The sequence below is a fragment of the Coloeus monedula genome (assembly GCF_965178545.1).
Source record: "Coloeus monedula genome assembly, chromosome: 22".
NCBI lineage: Eukaryota > Metazoa > Chordata > Aves > Passeriformes > Corvidae > Coloeus > Coloeus monedula.
Window position 1 is genome coordinate 641803 of NC_138802.1, and position 21483 is coordinate 663285.

The window sequence follows — 21483 nt, forward strand, 5'->3', positions numbered from 1 at the left end:
GCTCTTGAGGTTTTCTGTTCCTATTTTTAAGGTAAGTAGTTATTAGAAGTTGTATCCTCTTGGCTGTTCTGTGGCCTGTGTGTCTAATGCTTGACCATTATATCTGTTTCAGTTCCACAAAGTCTGTTTCCTAATTCCCCAGCAGACTAAATAGTTCTGCTAAAGGCTGAAGATTAAATGGCCCATGAAGTAGAAAGACCCATCACCTACAGCAGAGATTGTCTAAATAAGATATCGGGATCATAGGTGGGATAAATTCCTATGGCTATTGAGAATCCCTTACAAGAACAGAGCAGTGCCATGTCTGAAATTACCAGTGTTCTACACTGCACAAGGGAAAATAAGGCTAGAAGTCAAAAGCTTTGAATTAAATGTATAAAATATGTTAGAAATTATTTTATGAAATACACTGAACGCCTGGGCAGGGAAGGAATGTATGATTTGGATTCGTTTAAGATCAGTCCTTCAGCTTTCTTTTTGGTCTCTTGCCTCCTCAAGGACTGTGGCAGAGCTGACAGCAAAAAAGGCTGCGGGGCACTGGGACAAGCAGTGCAGGAAGAACAGTTTCTGGAAGCTTAAGGAATCTTGAGTTCTATTCAGTCTGCACAAAAGAAAGTCCTTAGTGAGTAGCATCTTTTCCTCACTGTTACCCATCAGAAACAAAGTGTTCCAAAGCTTGAAGGTTAATAAAGGGCATTTAGGAAGCTCCATTAAAGCTGCAGAACAGTTGTTTTGGGTGTAAGAGTGGCAGGAACAGTGAAGTGCTGCAGGGTTGCTGCCTTGCTGGGATATTTGCTGGGGGCAGTTGATTTTTAAGCCACCTGACAGATGTGGTAAATCCAGCCAAGGGATGGACCCACTTGTTACTCACCAGCAGTCAGAGGTGAGTGTTGTGTGCAGGGCAGCAGCCACAGGAAGTAACATCTGTTTTTCAATTTCTTTGAGGTGAAATGTTTTTATTTCATCCTTAAAGATCCTGACAGTTAGGCCTGGATGAATAATTTCAACGAAGTTAGGCAGTGTGAATGGCCTCACACAAAACTAGATTGAAAGGGCCTTAAAATATCAAGTATCAGTAATCAGGAGCAGGCACAGCACCAATGAATGAACTGGTGGACAGACTTTTCTAGCAGCCTCAGGTGATCAGTGATTTGCATCCTGCAGAGTCTGTACCCTGTGTATCTGAATTCTGGAGCAGTCAGGAAATAGGTCACTGGATTGCTGTGGAAGTTCTTCCAGATCTGCCTTAGACTCACTGCATTTACAGACACTTTGCACTGCAGTTTCCCTTAAACCTCCTTGCTACTGATGTTTTTCAGAGTTTTACAAGTACAAAAGTGCTGTGTAACAGGGAGGACCATTGCTGTTACTTACCAAGGTAGGAGCTTGCATCTGTTCCCTGCCAGACTGAGGTAGGTTCCCATCCAGAGACAGAAATCACCTACTGCCGTCTGAGCTCTGCTTTCATTTTATTTGCTCTGCAGCCGATTTGCCCTGAGCAGGATTCCTGCTGTATGTTGTAAACAACCTGGCTGGTTTCCTTTGTAGCCTGAAGCACTTCAGTTTGGGGATTGTTTATTTTGGAAAAGAGAAAAAAATGTTTTTGAAGCTTTATAACCTGGCCTGCTCACAAGCTGCCTCATGTATCAGCATGAAATGGTTCTATGCACAGAACTTTTTGCTGCCTTGGCATTTTCCAGGTTGACTCTCCTTGGTACTAAATGGTGCTCTGTGACCAGAGGCATGTGAAACTCAGCAAATAAACTTTCAGCCTTTGCAATTGTAATAATGACTCCAACCCAGATGTGGACTGATGCCTCTATACTTTAGTTTTTCACCATTGATAGTTCCTGCTGCTCTCTTCTGATGCAGTTGCAAGTGAGCAATCCCCACAGGGGCAGGAGAGGATCCTGTCTGTCCATGACAAGAGCAGCTAGAGACACTTGGGTACCTCTTCCCATGTGTTGTGCCTGTCTGTGATGCTCAGCACCCGAGTTCTTTGCCCACCTGCCAGAGAAGAAGGTGTGTTACCTACTCTGTGAGTAACACGGGTAGTTAATAGTATTTTTTTCTCAAGGTTATAAAATACTTCAGCTTAACCTTGGTACTTTAAGTAGTTCAGCTGAGTCCTAAGGTTACATCTGTGTTCTCAGTTGAGACTCTTAAAATATTAGGGACCCATTTAGGTCGATTTAGTTTTGAATGGGTATTTAATAGTATTCCTGGCTTAACTGTTGGGGTTTTAGCCCCAGGTGAAGGGTAAGTTCCCCGTGTTTCATTTCACTGCACACCTCTGTTGTACAGCTAATTTCACGTTTTGGAAGACAAATCACAAGTTACACAAGCACACGGGGTTTGCACTGCAGTCCCCATGTTGTCACATAAAACACATCCCCAGCTGCAGTGAGGTGAAAGTAATTTCTGGGAGTAACTCGGGACTCTCCTGATAGAATATTCCAATTGATGGAAGGAGCAAGGATGACTATTCTGAAAATACTTTCGCCAGAGGAGGGGAATTCTGTGAGATGAGCATGGAAAAACATCAAGGCCGGATGCAGAGACACACCTGAGCAGGGATGTGGCTCCAAACCCTTGCTCCCTGCTGTTCTTGTTCCCTGCATAAAGGGATGTAAAGTTTCCATGATTTCAGAGGAAGGTGCTGCTTCAGAAGAGAGCAGCTTTGGATGTTATTATGTACATCCATTTGTCCCATGAAACAGAATGCACGAAGTTACTTGGTCAAGGAGTGACACAGGAGCTTGTGTTGCTGCTGACTGTGCATTGTAATCAATGTTCAGCTTTGCTTGTGACCTCCTAATCGGAGGGCACAGTGTAAATTGCCTTGAACGTGATTGGAATGGACAGTGGTAGCTGAGCATTTGCCTTCAGTCTTTTGTCCTGTACCTCGAGTGCCTGGAGCAGCCAGACACTGCGTGTCCCGTGATCCGTGTCTGCAGCCAGTGCCTGGGGTGTGGTGATGCCATGCCTTGGGTGTGGTGCTGCCGTGCCTGGGGTGTGGTGATGCCTGGGCACAGCGAGGCACGGCCCTGCCTCCTGCCAGAAGAGCTCACAGTGCAGTCTCTGCTCAGGGGTGGATTTTTTAATGGCTTGATTCTGCTAAATCTCTGGGGTGTGTGGGGGGGAAATAGGGGCAGGTCAGGAAGGGATGAGTTCCTGTAGGTGGAAGTACAGGAGGAGAATTCTGCCTCACTGTTGTGTTCTCATAAGCTTCTTTGAGCCTGCAGAAAGATGATAATTAAACTAGACAGAATCTTAAGCTTTTGCCTTGCCTTGCCAGCAGCACCAGACTTCAGAGCCTCCCTCTAAAAGGAGCTCTGCCTTGTGCTGGTTCTGTACATGCTTAGCTGCTCTCGCACCATATGGGTGTACAGTGGTGCCTTTGTTCTAGTCTGACCTTGACCTTGAGGTCACAGGTTTCTGAAACTATATTGGACATGTGGATTTACCCTGGCTGTTGTAGCTACATGATCATTTGTACCTGGTTTTTACTTCTCTCTAAATGTAGCGAAGTCTAGATGTCAGAGGATTGGAGCAATGCAAGGAATTAAATTAAATCTTTTCAATTTCAGTGCCATTGTCAAAAGGAGGAGGGGAGACTGGGATAACTGAGAAGTGTTTAGATAAACTACATCCCAGTCACAAAGAGGAAAGGCTTGCTAAGGGTTTTGCAGACAACAAAACCAGGAGAGCTCAGAGTGTACCTGCTCTAGTAAGTGGTGGACTGGCCTGGTACCACTGTGTATGCAAAGATTGCCAGCTCGTATCCTTCTGCAGAGAAGGTCCTTGGGGGTTTAAATAGAGAATTTGTCAGGAACAGCACCTTGACTTAAGTACTGGTGAGATGGATCACAGAGAACAAGATCTTTGGCATAGTCAGATCCTAGACCTGGTCACGCTTAAAGCAGAAAGTCAACACCTTGAATTCTGCCCAGATAGAAAGAACATTCAATTCAGCTGTGTCAGGCTGCTGCAGAGCAAAGACACAAAAATACTTTTGAAACACAAGAACTCTTAAATATCACTGAGGGATCATAACATTCATCTGCAGGATTGGGTTGTGGCTGAGTTGAGCCTCAGTCACAATTAAATTGGTTCTGTAATTCTAAAATGACACTTACATCTTTGCAGGAGAGGCCACACTGCTTTTGTGATGTGTTTGAGTGTGTTCTGTCACCTGGGTAGAAAGAAGAGGTCGTGTGTGTTGTTTTTTTAGTCTCCTGTCTTGACAAGAGTGCAGAGAGTTGGTTTCTGTCTGGACCTGAATAAGTCTTTGTGAAGGTTGTTAGAACCATTCTTGCTCAGAGCTACTAAAAAAGGGGGGAGGGGAGGGGTAAGGGAAGAGAGAGAGATTAAAGGGGAAAAGCCAGTAGGTTATAAATGCATTTTCCTCTGTGCTGGAGGTTAAATAATATTTTATGTGTGTGACAGATACTGTGATTAAGGAGCTGTTAGGCAAAATGAGAGCTGGGCAGCAGAGGGAGCAGAGATGCTTGAGGGAAAAGGGTATGAAGATGTTCTAGTGCTGAATTCTCTTGTGCATATCTACTGTGTGATGTGTGGCTTTGTGTGCCTTTCACTAGAGAGAAAAAAAAAATCTACAGATATTTAGGGTGTTTTTCCCTTTCATTGCTTTGGCATCTTTTCTGTCTGAGATGTGTCACTGATTACTAGTGACATTAGAAAATGGTCAGAGGCTCTAATCTCTGCTGCTACTTCAAGGTCTGGGATTAGGACTGTAGAATGGCATATGATAATCTTGTACATAAATCATGGCTTTAACAAATGGAAAAGGTTTATCCTGTTTACTCTGTTGCAGACAGACTCGCCCCTCTGTGTCTTGCTCAGCTTGAGGACTCCTCAGTCATTGCAGAGCTTCTGGAGTTTAAGCTGTCATCATATACCCCTCATTCAAATCAGCAAAACCTGGGCACTCAGACTCAGTTTTAGATCAGGTCAATAAATACTTGACCTATCCTGGGTTGTATTTTAATGTTCCACAGACGCCTGTCATTCCCAAAGGCTCTTCCTCACGCCGCACGAAGCTGCCTGTATAAGCTGGGCTTCAGACAGGATGATATGCCTGTCTCATCTCATAAGCTTTTTACTTCCACTCAATGGACAATGTCTCATTGAAGCAGCAGTAAACAGGGAGCAGTGTGTGCTGTTAGCATGCACTACAAAGCACTGTACTTCAGTCATTTAACACAACATGGGATTTAAAGCCCCCCCGCTTCCTTTTGCAGAAGACAGTGTGTCATTCCACTTATTCAGCTGATCCACTTTTGACAGACACAGAACAGAAGACAGAGCAGAAGGAGAAAAGTAAAAAGTCTCAGTTTGGAGGCTCTCTGTCCAGGCTGAAAATAAGAGAAAGCCTGGAACGTTAAAAGGTCCAGGTGAAGTGGAAATTCATGGCTGTTGAATGTTTGTATGAGTAGTGGGATGGTCCCTGAGATCCTGTGAGGTCCAGCAGAAGTAGATCCCATGAAAGAGGTGGGCATATAACCTTTCCAAAAGAACTCACTGGAAATGTTTTATCTTCCCTCACTGAGCAGAGGAAACCATGGAGTTAACAATCTAATGGATACATTAAAGCAGCACACGTTGGGATGGGGTAATTATTTAAATCACTCCGATTCATTTGCATATATTGGGTTGGTTGGGGAGGGAACTGCTGAGTACCGAGGTCTCTTCTGCCTGGTATGTGAGCCTCAGCTCAGTGGATGTTTGTTTCCTGCTTTGTTAAGACAAATTAGCTCTTTGCTGGCTCCCTTTTAGGGTTAATGTGTTCATAACGCCTATTCAAAAGCCACTGAATAGAATTCTGCTGTTTTCCTGCTGGTGGTGGGTCAGTGGCTGAGTCAGTGATAGCAACAACCCTCTGTACGTTCCCAGAACGATGTCCCACTGCTTTAACACAACCTTCCTACCCCGGGACGGGTCACTGCCAGCATTTAACCCTCTTCCTATTCAGAACAGCCAGGGAGAGCAGCACCCAGCTTTGCCAAAGGCAGGCAGATGTGTCCCTGTAGGGAGACTGTGTGCCTTGGAGCTCCCCATGGGGAGGCAATCAGCCCCTGCCGCTGGCGAGGAGCTCCCGGTGCCTCGGCAGCGCTAATCGGGGCTGGCTGTTCCCCGTAATCCCCTGATCCTTCCCATACGGACGGCAGCACAGGCGGTGTTTGCGCGTGTGCCCTTCTCCCCTGCTCACAGGGCCGGCTCTGGCGTGCGCAGCAGCGATTAGATGGGTGGTGATCAAAACATGATTAGCAAAGCTGCAATTAGAGTGGAGGCCAGGAGGGCAGTGGCTTACTGCAGGAAGGGTCACAACTGGTATCTGTCAGAACAGAAATAAATATGAGAGATGGCAAAGGATTTAGCTGCACTCGTGTCTGAGGAGACTGTAACTTAAATAGCCAGGGCATTGCCAGGAAGAAGCTGGGAACACTGGAATTTTAGAGAAAGAAGGGGGGGAATAAAGAGGAAAAAAAGAAAAGCAAGACGGGGTTTTCCTCCTGACCAGGTAATTTCAAAAGGGACTTTTTAAAACACCAGAGGTAGGTTATGTAGGGAAAACATGGCCTCTGAAATCGGGATATCTGCATCAATTCTAAATTTTGTCCCAGACAGTTTTTGTGACTGATCTACAGGAATGATCTTCATCATTTCCTTCATCAGCCTGACAGTACAGGCAGCGCAGGTATTGGCCATGCTTTGCTGAGGTTTGGGAAGCTTTGAACATATCAAAGTGTGGAATTCTCTGAGATGATGTGGAAGATGTCTCTTGAAGCTGCAGCCTCCCTGCCAGATGTGATGCCTTTGAGATGGCCAGGAGTGCAGAGGGATCTGTACGAGTAGAGGAAGAACAACAGTTTGTGAGGAACCAATTGCAGGACAAACAATGGCATGCTTTTAAGGACAGGGTGCCGAGGAACCTTCCACCAAGTTCCTGTACTGTTGCAGAATGATGGAACATTTTGCTCCTTCTTTTCCTCCTTTCCCAAAAATACACTTAGAGAAGCAAACTGCTGGAATCTTTCTTTCCATTGTGGGGCTTTTTTAGCCATAGCTTATGAGACTGACTGGAGGTTCAAGATGTGCTTTTAGAGAAAACTACGGAAAAGCAGTAACTTGTTTTTAGAGGAATAATTTGTCCGGAAGGTAAAAACCCAAATCTTTGAGGTGTCTGTATGTACTTAATTTAGTGAAGTCTACCCACCTTGTTGTTTTACAGCAAGTAAGAGCGCTTGTTTTGTTTTGTTCCTTAATATTCCTTTGCAGTATCTGCCAAGTGTTGATTTGTGGATGACCTGTGCAGTTGTAAATCATCTTGGTTGACCCTTTGTCACTTTTTTTTGCTAAATGTCACTGAGTTTCACAGATGCCAGTGGGAGATCAGAGGTTTTGGTACCAGGGAGCCTTTGAACATGTGATGGCATTGCTGGAAGAGCTGTGTGGCAGTGCCAGTACAGTCCTTATGGCCCTGCTGCTTCAGGCCGATTGTCATGCTGGATACACAACTAGAGGATGGTAATTTGGTTCATTTTGGAATCTCTGAGATAGGCTGCAGCCCAGTAGGAGAGCATCTGCTTTTCGTTTTGCTGAAGAACACTGCTGGAACTTCTCTGTATAAGCTCGTTTGGAAACTCATTACTTAATTTTATTAATATGTGATGATTTGGCTTCTTTTACCTACAGAAAATTACTTATCGGAGTAAAATGCAAGAATATTGGCTATGAAAGGGGAAAATAAAGAGTGTAATTGTGTTAATTATCAGAATACCAGGCATGTAATTAATATGCCACAGGAATAAAGAGCAAATGTACTAATAGCACATAATTGGACTTAAACTACACCCTTGGTAGAAGTCTCTGCAATGGAACTGTTGTGTTTGTGCTCCTTTTCAAATTAGCAATAAGGAATAAATTAACATCCATTTTCTTGCCCGTACAAAGACGGAATCATATTGTGGGGCCGGGTAATGAATTCAGAGAATGCCTTTACATTCCCATATGGCTCTTGGGGGGGGGAATACTCATGCACATGGCTCTTCCCCCTTGCAGGGGGAAGGCAAAGAGGAAAACCTCATTGTGTGACCAGATGTTTGCAGAATACCATGAGCCTAAATAATACAAAACATCTGTAAGCTGAGAAATTTAAACACTGTCACCAGTACCTGGTGCAAATGTAGGAGTTGGTTTCTCCACCCATCCTTTTATACCTGGTGTGTTACTGGACTGTGTTGTCAGACAAGGAAATAGGGTAGGGGCAAGACACTGTCCCAGAGGGACATCTGTGATAGAACTGGAAAAAAAACCCCATAGTTCTTCACTCAGCAAAGACTTACGTTAATAAAGCCTAAATATTATTGAGGTCCTTAACAAGTATTGCTTTTTAGGTAAAGACTGGAAAGCCAGTCTGTTCAAGGTATTTCAAGGTATTTACAGTATCTCTTGATTCGAGGTATTTCAAGGCATTGCAGCACTTGTTAATTTTTCCTCCCCTCTGTTCCCTTCTTTCCTAAATATGTAAATGGAAAGCCTAGAAATTCTGTCTTATTCAGTTGTAATGCACCTGTCACCACAGTATCCAGACACCTGCCTTTTGCTTCACAGAAGTATTGTGAGAGTGCATTAATTAACGCTTGTAAATGCTCGGAGATCCTGGGATGGAAAGTGCTAATGAGTTGTAAAATATTGTAATGATGATGCAGAATATTCAATCTCCCTTTGTAAGGAAAGACTTGCATCTCCCCTTCATTGCTTTCATGTTTCTGGATGCATATTTTGCTGTAGAAGGTAAGTGTGAGTAGGAAGAAGATTGAACAAGGTGGAAAGATTGCTAATGCTGCTGGTTTTCTGTGAGGGAGCCGGTTGGTTTCATGTACTTCTTTGCTTATTGAATTTTCTTTTTGTCTCTCTGATGAACCCCTACTTCAATGGCTTGTTGAGAATTCTCTGAACGTTCAGAAATGTCAGGGGAGAAGATTTTCTTCTTCAGATTGCCAAGGCCTTCATTTGCATCCCCTAAATCAATTCTCATACATGATCAAAGCAGTTCTGGAAATTTTCAAGTGTGGGGAAAACCAGTCCTCTAATTTTTTCTCCTCTAAAATATACAGCCAGGTTCCAAAGCATTAAAAAATAATGATAAAGTCTTAACCTGCCAAATCTAAAAACACATGAGTTTTATGCCTTTCTATGTTCAGAGTGTGTATATTGGGGACAGCAAGGCTAGAAATGAGCTAACAGGTCACCTGTGTGTGTTTTGTCTTCCATCTGGCAGGGGCATTGCTCTGGCATTGTGTTGTGGAGTTTTTCTTTTGAATGACCTAAAAGATCCCTCTACTGCCTGTTGCCTTACAAGAGTATTCTGGGGCTTCATAGACCTCGTTGTGCAGAATTAATCCTTTATCTTCACCCCAAATTATCATTTTCCTAGTCTCATTATTGTTTGTTCTTCCTGCTTGCCTTAGACTGATAAAGCCATGTCAGAACCAGAAAACACCAAAATTCAAATTCCCCAGATAGTTTGGGATTGTCCTGTTGCCTTTTCCAGTGGGGATGGGAGCAGCTAGAATGCTCCTGTGCTACCACTTCTCAGAAGCTGCTCTCTTGTTGCCCTCATCTAATACTTTGCTTGGGTGTGCATGCAGCTGTCTCATGAGCTTAATTACTGCATAGTCTCTATGGCAGTTGGTCCCTTCTCAGAAGCAGTTTCAGGGCAGCTGTGATAAACTGGTGGAGGAGATAGAGCTGGGTTTTAACTTCCCATTAAAAGAAATCATCATCTGCAAACACACTACTATGCAGACATTAATTGCACTGAGATGAAAAGCAAGCCCACACTTGGTTCCAGCCTCTTTATTTAAAGACAGATATTTTCTCAATGCAGTTCTAGACTGTTTGAAGTTTGGGCCCTTTCCCTATGTGTCCCCCTTTAAACAAGAGTCCAAGTCTAATATCCAGAAATAACAGTGCATATTCTGCATGTATTCAAAATCCTTCGTGATCCTGAGTTCTAACAAGCAGATCCAGATCTGCTGTTGATGTACCCGAGCGTGTCCTGCTGCTCCCTGTATTCACGGTGTGCATTGCCTGCCTTTCAGGAGCAGGCAAATGCATTCATTTTTCCCTATCACCCTATCTTTTCTGTTCTGGCTGCTCAGCTCCACTCTGACAAGCACAATAAATGTGTCCTCCTGGGTCCTTGCAAGCCGGGCATTAGTCACACTGCATTTCAAGGACATCAGGCTGATAGGTTTTCAGCTGAAACAGAAAACATGTTCTGCCAGGAGCCATTTGTTCCAGTTTTGTTGCTTACCAATAAAATAAAAATCAATGGTTTTTTGGAACCTGAGAAGCAGGTCAGAGAGTAGGAGGGAGATGAGTGGTAAAATGAAGGTGCTGAAGTTAGTTCCCTGAGTTTCTCTGACGTAATGGCATGTAGCATTTGGGATAGAGCGAGGATCTCTGTCAGTGTGGGAAATGCAGTTTCCTCTGGCAGACAGGAACAGGACAGCTCTTGCCTAACAGCAATCAGGACTGGTGCAGAGCAGGTCCCACACTGGGTGATTGAAATCAAGTTGAGTTTTGCAGAACAAAAGAGAGGATGTTGTATTTGCTGCACTTCCAAAGTAAGTGCCAATGGAACATCCATGGTGACAGGGATCAGGATTTCATTTGGCTGCCTCACCCCATGTGTAGGGCCCATCCTGTCTGTATCAACCTCTGAACTGCCAGTTCAAACCTCTCAGTCATCCAAGGAAACACAGACAGGGAATTGATCCTAAAATACAGACTAAAGAATTGTTTGCTTTACTGAATCAGTGCCTTAGTCACAACTGACTCGGAGGAGTTTTGCTTAGAAAGTGAAATGCCATCAATGCCTTCTCCTTCCTTGGAAATTTCCCAGTTTCAGCATGACTGATTCAGCTGATTAATTCTTCTGAGCTGGTAGTGTCATTGTATAATAAATAAGGTTTTACCTGGACATAGCATTTCTTTTCTTAAAAATGTCTCTTCCTTATTCTGCAGAACCAGAACAATTTAAATGAGTCCTGATGGTAACACTGACGTCCCCTTCTCACTGTGGTCCATGGTGCTGTGCTTTCTCCTGTTATAATGCATGATACAGCCCAAGTGAAATGCAGAGCTCTTTTAAAATGTGGTTTTGCCACACCTAATGATAATTGATTTTGCAAAAACTGTTTTATTAGAGTATGTGTATGTGAATGCTGACTGGCCAGACGTTCAGCCCTCTTCAGATACCTTTATATTGACATTAAAGCTCTGTACATAGTTAGATTCCTAATCAAATTCCAATATTTGGGTGAATACCAGCTATATGTTACACCATGTATTCATCAATGGGCAATCATCTTTCAACTGATGATATCTTGCCTAGTAAATCTGTGCTAGTGGGGTGGTTCTTACTCAGACATTACGTTAGTAAGCCTAGTTTGAGAGTCACACTGTGCTGGACAGTCCTACTCTCCATACAAAAGAAAAACACATCATGTAGCACCCTGTCAGCTGAAGCTGCGTTGGCAGAATGAAAGACTCAGCTCTCTGGCAACAGATGGGCTCCAGGCTTCTTCTGACATGATCTGCCATCCAGCATATGTTAGCCAGGCTGAGAAATCAAGGAGGTTTAGACTGAGGCTTTAGCTTTATTTAAAAAAGAAAGATGTCTTAGCTCTTGATAGAGCAGCTGCCCTACAGTCCACGGAATAAATGTGGAGTAACTTGGCTAAGGGAGAGCTCCAGAGCACAGGATAGTAACTGGGGGGTGTCCACTGTGTTGGGCCTCAGGTTCCTGCTCTGCTCTGCATACTCTCATGTACAGTGAATAAAAGTGGTTGGTCTTGAGGATGGAAGAGGAAGAACATTTTTCCTTTGGATACCCAAATGCACTGGCTTGTACAGACTAGATTCTGTCACCTCGTGAGACCTGACTGGCTGCTCCAGGGCAGCAAATAGGTTGGTTTCTCACCTTTGGTTTCTCCCCCATCTCGAGTGTGGGGTGACCAGGTAGTCAGCCCTGGGCTTGCCTCAGGAGGGAGGGGGAGGCTTTTCCAGCACAGATCAATCTTGGTATTTAACTTGCACAGAAAATAAGGAAATACCACATCTCTAGGATCCTGAACATTTTGGACTTTATTTTTATTTCACAGTGGGAGTGAAATGGCTAATAGGTACAAAGCATGAGTAGTCAGATCTAATTATAAAATAAGTTGGTCGCATTTTAATTGTCAAAACTCAGATCATGGTATTGATAATTTTTTCCTTTGTTGAAACATTTTCTAATTGAAATTTTTGATAGTTGAGCAAAGAACTTTTCTATTATTTGGTAAGTTCTGTGCAACTTAATGAAAATTCTTGATTTAGATAGTACTTGGAAATTTTTCCAAACAGAAGTAATCTCTTCCCTTGATAGAAGTCACTAAGCCTACACTAAGAGGGTTTGGTCCTCTGCAGGCTGAGCTGTGAGTGCCTCTGTTGCTCCCTCTGGGCAGGGTTGAAGCCGTGTCTCAGCACAGCCCTGCGCACCTGGGGAGCACCAAGGAACCCCTTCGGCCCGTGAGCATCCACCTGGAGCCCCTCGGCGATGCACCGCGGTGTGCTCGCGTTGGAAGTGGACGCATTCCTGCAGGATTGCACTTTAGAGCTGGGAAAACAGCAAGATGGGGGTGCTGGGTTAATCGTTGGATTTAGTGATATTAAAGGTCTTTTCCAGCCTAAATGATGCTGTGATTGTTTGTACCTGGTGCTTGTAGCACGAGGTGTTGGGAGTTTGCTCCTGCCCAGCAGCTGACTGGGCTTGTGCATCCCATTCCCAGCGCATCCCTGTACTTGTCTACCTTTGGCATTAGCTTTGGGTTGGGTAAAACCCAACGGCTTTGCCTTTTTTTCTGAAAAGACGTGTGAATGTTAGGGTGAAAGCATTCAAATAGCTTTATACAGGGTTAATTATTTCTTAAATAGCTTCATACGGGGTTTAACTCTTTCTAACGGCTTGGGGGCTTAATCAGCATTTATTAAATCAGCTGTGTGATGCTTTGGGGCACCAATTTAAATCAGCTGTGTGATGCTTTGGGGCACCAATTTAAATCAGCTGTGTGATGCTTTGGAGGGGCACCGGCTTCCCTCAGCTGTGTGATGTGTCCGGGAGGTCCTGGCTCGGCCCCGCAGCTCCCTGCCCGCAGCGCGGTGCAGCCAGCGGTAAGAAGCGGTAAGAAGCCACAAGAAGCCCGAAGCGGCCGCGACGGAGCCGCTCCCAGGCCCGGCGGGCGGGAGGTGCCCGTGAGGGAGCGGCGCTGCCGCAGTGCCCTCAGCGAGCCGGGGGCGGGGCGCGCCGCAGCCCGCGGCGGTCCGCAATGGGCTCTCCCGGTCCCCCCCGCCCCGCGCCGTTGGTTCGCTCCCTCCCCCGCCTAGTGCCCGACGCGGACCCGGCCGCCATTTTAGGAGCCGCCGGCGGGGCGGGCGGGGGAGGGAGGGGAGGGACGGCGAGCGGAGCGGGGCTGCGCAGCGCTTCTCCTCCCTCCTCCTCCTCCTCCTCCTCCTCCTCCTCCTCCTCCTCCTCCTCCGCGGGGCCGAGCCGAGCCGTCCGCCCGCCGCACAGCGGAGCCCGGACCAGCGGGGGCGCCAGCCGGGCTGCGCGCTGTCGTCCCCGCTCCGCGCTGCCATGCCGGCCCCCGCCGCCCGCCTGCTGCTCGCCGCGCTGCTCTGTGGAGCGGCGGCGGCCGCTCGAGGTAACGCGGCTGGGGCGGGCGGGGGAGGCTGCGCGGCACCTTGGGGATGGCGAGGGCGACAGGTCCGGGTCGCCTCCCGAGCTGCGCCGCGAGCGGGCGAGGGGACGGTGTCCTTGGCGCCCTGCGCAGGGGAGGGAGCGCGGAGGCGGGTGGACATCGCGGGTAGGGAAAGGGGGGGAGGATGGAGCTGGGGCCGGGGTGACCCCGCCGCGGCCATTGCACCTGCAAAGGGGACGAGGGGATGGCGGTTCGTCCTCCCGACTCACCTGCGGCGAGCGGCCCCGAGCCTTCGCAGCCGCGCAGGGCAGAGCCCGGCCCGGCCCGGCCCGGCGGGGGATGCGCGGCGGCGGCGCTCGCTGTGTCCGCCCGCCTGTTACATAACGGGGCCCGGGGCGGGCGGGGGGCGGCACTTGTTGCCGGGAGGGTCCCGCGGGCAGACCCGGCCGGAGCTGGGCCGGGCAGAGCCGCGGCGGGAGCGAGGATAAACCCCCTCGGAGAGCCCGTGGGCAGCCGGGCCTGGCTGGGCTGGCCTGGGAAACCTCCGTGCGGGGATGAGCCGGAGCAGCGCCTGGGCCAGACCGTGCGGGTTCGCGATGTGAGCGCGGGCCTGGTGGCTATTGATTGATCCCGAGGAGCAGCAGCATCATACGCATTGCGGGGCTGCTCCCCGGCAGGCTTCAGTGAGAGGCTCGGAGACGCTTCCTCACCTGAAGGTTACCCCTGGCATCGGGAATGCTGTTTCTGCAAGATTCAGCTGATCCTATGACGAGATTTAAGAGCGTTGAATAGGAGCGTACATCAGAAGTGCGGCTGTAAAATGGCTTGTACATACGTTGAAGGGAAGTTCTTGATCTAGAAACCAGCTCGTTATGGACACATCTTGCTGCAGTTTCCCTATGTGGATCAAGAGGCTGCTGCCGTAATAAGTCTGGGAAGTCTTCTGCCAGCTGTTTTAGCAGTGACCATCATTAACCTGCGTAAGATCCCTCAAGTACAGTTTGTTCACCAGTGTTCTTGGAATCATTAAATGTAACATTTACCACACTAGCACACAAGCATAGTGGCTTTGAATTCCATTATTTGAAAGTAGGAATAAGATTAACATCAAAAACCATTTTCCAAGCGAGCTGATACATGCTTTGGAAACAAATGGCAAATACAGGCAGTGTTACCCAGGACAGCGCTGGTAGGCAGCTTTTCTGCAGCTTGTTAGAGGCAATACCTGTTTTCAGTCAGATCTACAGAGCTGCTGGACTGCAGGTCCTGATCTGTTAAACTTCATCACACATAACTGAGTTACAGAATGAGGGCTGGTTCAGCTTAGTGTGTGCAGTTGCCTTAGTCCTTGCAACGTTTTGGCTGCTGTAGGTAGGCCTGTTAATAGTGTTATGTGGAGATGCATTTAATGACAGTTAAGCTCTGGAGAGCACCTGGAAAGCTGCAAGGGCTACTCATTTTCATTTCCCTGTTGTTAGGAAAGGCATTTGTTTGGAAGCATTTATGGTAAGCTTTCTGTTTTGTGCCGGTTCAATTTTTTTTCAAGTACAGCTTCATCTTTTTCATGTGTGACTTTTAAAGTCCTTGTGATGGAGGTCGCTGAGATTTATTGTAAGTGGTGAAAATGGAATTGTGCTTGGTTCAGTAATGTGCAAAAATGGACTGGAAAGGCTGCACCAGAGTGGTGAGTTCCACTTGCCAGTTCTGCCATTCCTGTTGTTGGAACAGGGGAGTGAAAAGTGGTTTCTTTTTTTGATAATGGAAAGAAAGGGAAATAGCATTTGGGGGATGTGATCTTGCACAAAAGGCAGGTGTGAGCTAGCTGACCTACCATTTTCCCTGTAGCTATTTCAAGGGGTGCAGAGAGTGATTTTGGGTTCTAAAGAGGCATTTTCCTGTCCAGCTGGTGCAAAACTCTTAATCTAATCAAATTTGTTTTGTAATTGATGAAGTTTGTAATTGATCAAATATTTCTAAGCTTGTTGCAGTGGAAAAGCAGTACCTAGCAGTGCATTCAGACTGTGTTTGTGGGTGAAGCAGTTGGATGTTTCTGGCCAGAGCTGGATGGGGAATGGAATGCAGGAGTTTCCAGAGGAGGAGGCAGTGCAGCTCACGGCTGCTGCTTCCGTGGGTCCTGACCAGGTAGAGGGATAGACCTCTGTTGTCTTGGGGCCCTTCCAACTTACTGTCATTTAGGATGGGTATTGATGAAAGTAATACTTTCTTGAGGAAGCTTTGCTGATCTGTGATTATTTCAGGAAGTTATGTGGTGCTGAGAATGTCTTAAATCCAAACCACAAACCACTTTGTTACTACCACAGTCTTGCTGCAGATGTTTCTTTGATACAGGAACAGCCTTTTTAATATAGGGCTGGGGATTAGGTAGGTTTCTTTCTCCTTTCTAGGGGCAAGGAAAGGTAACGCTACCCTAAAGCATTATGTAGAGACATTTTGGCTATTTATGGGATCTGTTTTTTTTTTTTATTCTTCAAGTGTTTATGAAAGTAAGAAACCACTGAGAAGAGATAGAATTAATCAGTACGAGACCTCTCTACGATGTATAGTGCTTGGGAAAACATTATATACAGCCATCTGTTCATGCAAACAATTTTAATCTCTTTTTCTATGTGTGTTATTTAAAAATAATGCACTGCTGTGGAAACTGAAATGGAGGAGAGATGGTCTGGGCAAGCATGATTTACACTGTGTTTGGAATACTCTTGTGCTGGTTGTCTTCTCCCATGTTATTAGGCTGCAGGTTGTGCTGTCTGTGCAGAGTTAGCAGGAAAATCTGTCAACAGAAACTTCTCTAGACTTAATAAATGTATCTTTGGTTTGAGGTCTTAAATGTTTCTGCAGACAAAAATTCACCAGTTGCAGATAATTGCAAAGATTTTTTTAAGAAGGAAAGAAGCTGGGCTCATGGGCTTCAATTTCTCATGGAAGTTAGAAGGGTTGAAGTTAAACCTAGGTCAGGCCACAGCTCTCCATAGTGTGAACATCCCACAACTTAGAATTCTGGTATTCTGGGTAAAACAGCATTTCCTGCTGTGAAGCCCAAGTATGTGATAGCTGAGTGGCTTGTGGCTCTGAAGCTCTGCTGCAGAGAGGAAAAAACTTCTGTGGTCATTAAAGTTTTCTGAATAAAAGCACTTTTACAATTTTACTGAGCCTTACTCTCTTTAGTTCCTTTGGGAGAAGTCTCTGAAATGTGATTTATGATGTTAAGGGCCACACATCTTGTAGCGTTATTGTCAAAGAAGAGATACCTCGAAACATGGGAGAGTTTAGTGAGGTGGAAGCCTTGGTCTTAAATAAATCTTGTTTTCAACTCTAATTTATTTGTTTTGTGCTGATTGACTCGCATTGGCTTCTGTAGGGACTAAACCTCCTTAGGAGCCTTTAGAAGGGATTATTGGAAACCTCAGTGCCTTTGAAGAATTGTCTGTCTGTCCTTTGTTTATAGTATTAGGTCTCATCTCATTTGCTTTGTATCTGATTGCAAACAAGTTGCAGCTACTGCTCCCAGGGGGTTTCCCTGTTTTTAAATGGAGTCAACAAGTAGAGCCAGAAGTGCCAGCTATACTGGGGTGATGTTTGTTGTATTTCTAAATACTGTTTCCTTTCGAGGAACAAAGTTTGTAAATATGACAACAGCTAAAATGGAAGGGGTTTCCACCCTTGCACTATAATTAGCAACGTTTAAGATAACATTAATTTAATATTTGTAGTTAAAGGCTTATGTTTTCTATTTCAGTCTCCTGTTTAGTGTAAAACATTTTAAATTTCACTTGAAAAATTAAGGCTTTGTTGGCTTAATCCTATTTAAACTGTTATGTGGTGGAATCTTTGTTTTCCCTGCCAGGCTTTTATCCAAATTCAAATTTGGTCAGTGTATCCTCTGTTTCAGGTCTTTGGTGCTCTGAATGTTTCTTCTGTTGCAGTTGTGGATAGTAAAAATTGCAGATAGTTTCTAATCAGTCATTTGCATGTCTCTTAGTTTCATCAGGCTTATAGAAAAACTTGCATGTATCTTTGTACAAATAAAATCAGATTTAGGCAACTGGTTCAGTGGAGAACAGGAAACTTTCTGTAAGTGGTGATAAACAGGAGATATTTCTCTAGGCAAAATATAATTTCATAAAACCCTGTTGAATCTCTACAGCTGTTGGTTTGAATGTGGTGTTTGAAGAATTAGTGTTAATTGTGCAGGCTCATAGTGTAGGCAGCTGATAGTTTATAAACATTATCTTGTGCTCCAGTGTATGGCAGTTGAGCTTCTAGAGCAGGAGTTACAAGTGCTCCTTAACTGTGGTGAAGAATCCAAGATAGAGATCTGAAATTTTGGGATGAATTTCAACCACCGGATTTTCCTGCAGATGGGAACCACAGAGGTTGATGGTGGATGTCTGTGCCCTTACTTAATCCCTGTCCTGGGGCATCTCCTGGATATTCTAAGTGAGTCTCCTGGATTAATTCCCTCATACTTTGTTGCTGCCTTGAATTCCCAGCAATGGAAATAGTAGTTTGTCTTGAAACCTCATACTATGGATAAGTTCCACACCATCAAGAAAGTCAGCATTTGAACAGAGTTTGTGTTCAGTTTTATCCCATTGTTTGTACCTGGTTGTATGATGATGACTTCTGATAAAATTCTAGGTATGAGAAGACCCAGTTAAATAAACACATACAATATATCTTTTCATTTGCACTGGTTTATGTCCAAAGTTAATCCTGGGTCTTTTCTCCTGGAGGCAGGAGCCGTGAGTGACGGGCAGGGCAGGATAGAACACACATTGTAATCGGGCCATGCTATGCCCTTTCTTATTCAACTTTACTTTCAGGGTGGAGAAGGCATATTTTATTGTGTAGCTCTTCACTCATTGGCTGGATTGTATTTTTCTGTGGTTAGGTACTACACAGACTTGTTCTTTTAATGATATGGCTTGACATTTCTTCAGAACAGTACTACATTACGACTATTTGGGGTAAGGTATGTTGGAGTTTTTACTGTCTCACTGAAAGGCATCCTGGTGATCTCTTGCATCAAGAGGAAGACAGTTAAGCAAAAGATACACAGTAATCAGTTTTTGTCAGACCTTCAGGACAGAAGTAAAGGATTCTACTAGTTCATCCCGTGCAGATGGAGTGCTGTTCATCTATATTGACAGAGAATATAATTCTCTTTTTGTGAATTTTTCTCTGAATTTTTCATGAGGTTCAAAGGTACATTTTCAGAATGAGGATTTTGTGTTTACTGTCATTAGATTGAAAAATAGCTTTCAAACTCCAGTACTTGTTACTGAGTTTAGTGTGTTTAACCAGTTAATTCTTAAGAATTTATTTTGACATGAAACATCTTGATTCAGTTCTGACAATGTGTAACATGGCTAGACAGCACTGTATATTAGAAGCAGTTATCTAGAAGAAAAAGTGTTCCAGATACAGTCTTTTCTGGTTGAGGTGTGTTTAAATCTTCGGTCGTGTAGGTGCCAGATCCCATTTAAGTCAAATGAACTTCTGACCACTTGTAAGAAGGTAACAGAAGTCCTCAGAAAGGACTTTGATAAGTACATTTAATTTTAATGTTTGCTTTCAAATTAGAGAACTGAATTAATTCTGATTGTCTTAATAGCTTTTGATTAAAATTTCCACACTTGCCCTAAACCCGGTTGCCCTGCCTACCTGCTCATTTACATTCATTAATTCTTTTAGGCAGCAGAAGAAGGTTATCTGCTGGATTGTGTTCTGCAGCATCAGCCATCGCTCCTGGGAAGGAAGCATCCTTGCTCTGAGGAGCATTCCCTTTGCTGCAGAACAGTCGGGCTGGTCTGTTCTGGGTCAGGAGACGCTGAGCACATTTACCTGGAGCAGATGGTATTTTCAAACCCTGTGTTGGAGGCACACGTGTGGTTTCTCCCCCTGTAGCAGCAATTACCTGCAGACAAACAGAGCTGGGAAGTGGCTGGTGCTCACCTCGTGGGACATGTTCCGTCAGGCTGGGCAGTAGGGAAGGCTCTGCAGGAGCTTCTCCATTCAGGGTGCCACCTGGGAAATGCCCGTGCTTAGCTGGCCTTGGAGTTCCTTCATGCCCACTAAAAGCCAAGCAGAAGTCGGTGAGCTGCCCGTGCCAGCACGGCTCCCCCCACTTGACTAGATTAAATGCTCATTGGGATTTACAGCAGATTCCAGCTGAGGCGCTTATAAATAGTGTGAATATTGTATTTCAAGGAAACCAGTGTAGTTTATCCCAGTTAAATGGCAAGAGATTAACAGCTCAGGGCACTTTGTTAGTGTCAAGCTTGGAATAGGCTGCTGCTCTGGTTTGAAACTACCAATCTGGCTTGAACAACTTCTGTAGATTGCATGAGTTTTGTGACAATTAAACTACCCCTCACGTTTTTGTCCCTCTTCTCAGTCCAAGATTTAATGCTATTTAAGCAGCTGAGATCAGGATAACACTTGGTTCAGTTTGATTGAAGGGAAGCGGTGATGTATTGCTCGTACACTGTACCTCATATTTCAGACACTAGCTTGAGAATTCCTTCCAGTGTGTGGTTATGGTGGAGTCAGTAGATCACAACTATGGATAACGGGCCTTTCCTGGATATTCAGCAGTAAGTTTGGTGTTTAAAAATCCAGTGATGTTTAGTATTTGTACACACAAAGGGATTTAAGCTTTATGTTTTGAAATCTGGTGATGTTTTAGCCTTCCAAAACACAAAGGGGTGTAAGCTTTATGATTTTATTGTCTGCAGCACAACAAAAGGACATGACTTTGCTTTCAACTGGGCCTGTTGTTTGAAGGTTCACTAGACTCTGCAGATGCTCAGCATACTCATGATGCTGTGGTTACAGTACTTGAAGGTTTCACAGAGCTCCCTACCCAGCAGTAGTGGAGGTAGGAGGTTGCTAAATTAGGAGAAGGTTTCTCAGAACTTAAAAAAAAAAAACCTAAGTATTTTTGTAATCCACATTCAGAAGCATTATAATGAAGATGGAGGGTTTTTTCTGGCAGAGATCTGTTCTGGTATTTTATACCACATCCTTGCAAGGACTAAGATGAACGGATGAAAGGACTGATGCTTTCAATTGGGGTATAACTGTCCCAGATGTACTTAGAGAAAAATATGCAATTGTGACCTCCTTGTGCTCCTGAAGCCAAAGCTGTATTGGTGGCGGTTTTCTCCAGACTAGGTTTGAATTGTGGGTGAGCGTTCCATGGGAGCCTCACGCTTGAGCAATTACTGGCACCTTCCCTCGGAGGGAGGAATCTGTTGTAGTGCCTTGAGCGTGACCAGGTTTGTTCTGAAACACGGTGTTCCTGGGAGGGTGCTGCAGCAGCACTGAACTTCTCTGGGTAAATAGAACAATGTACTTGGCATTTAACTGGCTCTTTGGTGTGCTGCATGTTGAGAGTGTGGGTATTGAGGCAGTAAAGAGAGTGTTGCCCTATTAAGTAAAACCACATGGAGTAATTAAACACAGTTTGCATTAAAACAGTTCGTTGTGAGTTCTTTCTTGCTGCATTGTTATGGATGAAGATGATACATCCTGTCTACTGTTGCGACTAACTAGTAAAAGATTGCAGATGAAAGCATACTGGGAGTATTATGGTTTCCTGTATGAGTTCTCTAGGTTTAATCGTTTATTGAAGTGTCCTTTTGTCACTGTTTTTTAATTCCCCTGGGTAAGCATATGGCACATGACA

General features: G+C 45.0%; 1 protein-coding gene across 2 annotated transcripts in view; it reads left to right on the plus strand.

Moving 5' to 3' along the window:
* Positions 1-13535: 13535 nt before the first annotated feature.
* The window catches only part of CLSTN1 (calsyntenin 1), a 32603-nt gene continuing 24655 nt past the window's right edge, over positions 13536-21483 (plus strand). For both annotated transcript variants that reach the window (XM_082295884.1, XM_082295885.1), the window contains exon 1: positions 13536-13775. In XM_082295884.1, coding sequence (XP_082152010.1) covers positions 13709-13775 — 67 coding nt within the window. In that variant the 5' untranslated portion in view covers positions 13536-13708. The remainder of the gene's footprint in view (positions 13776-21483) is intronic.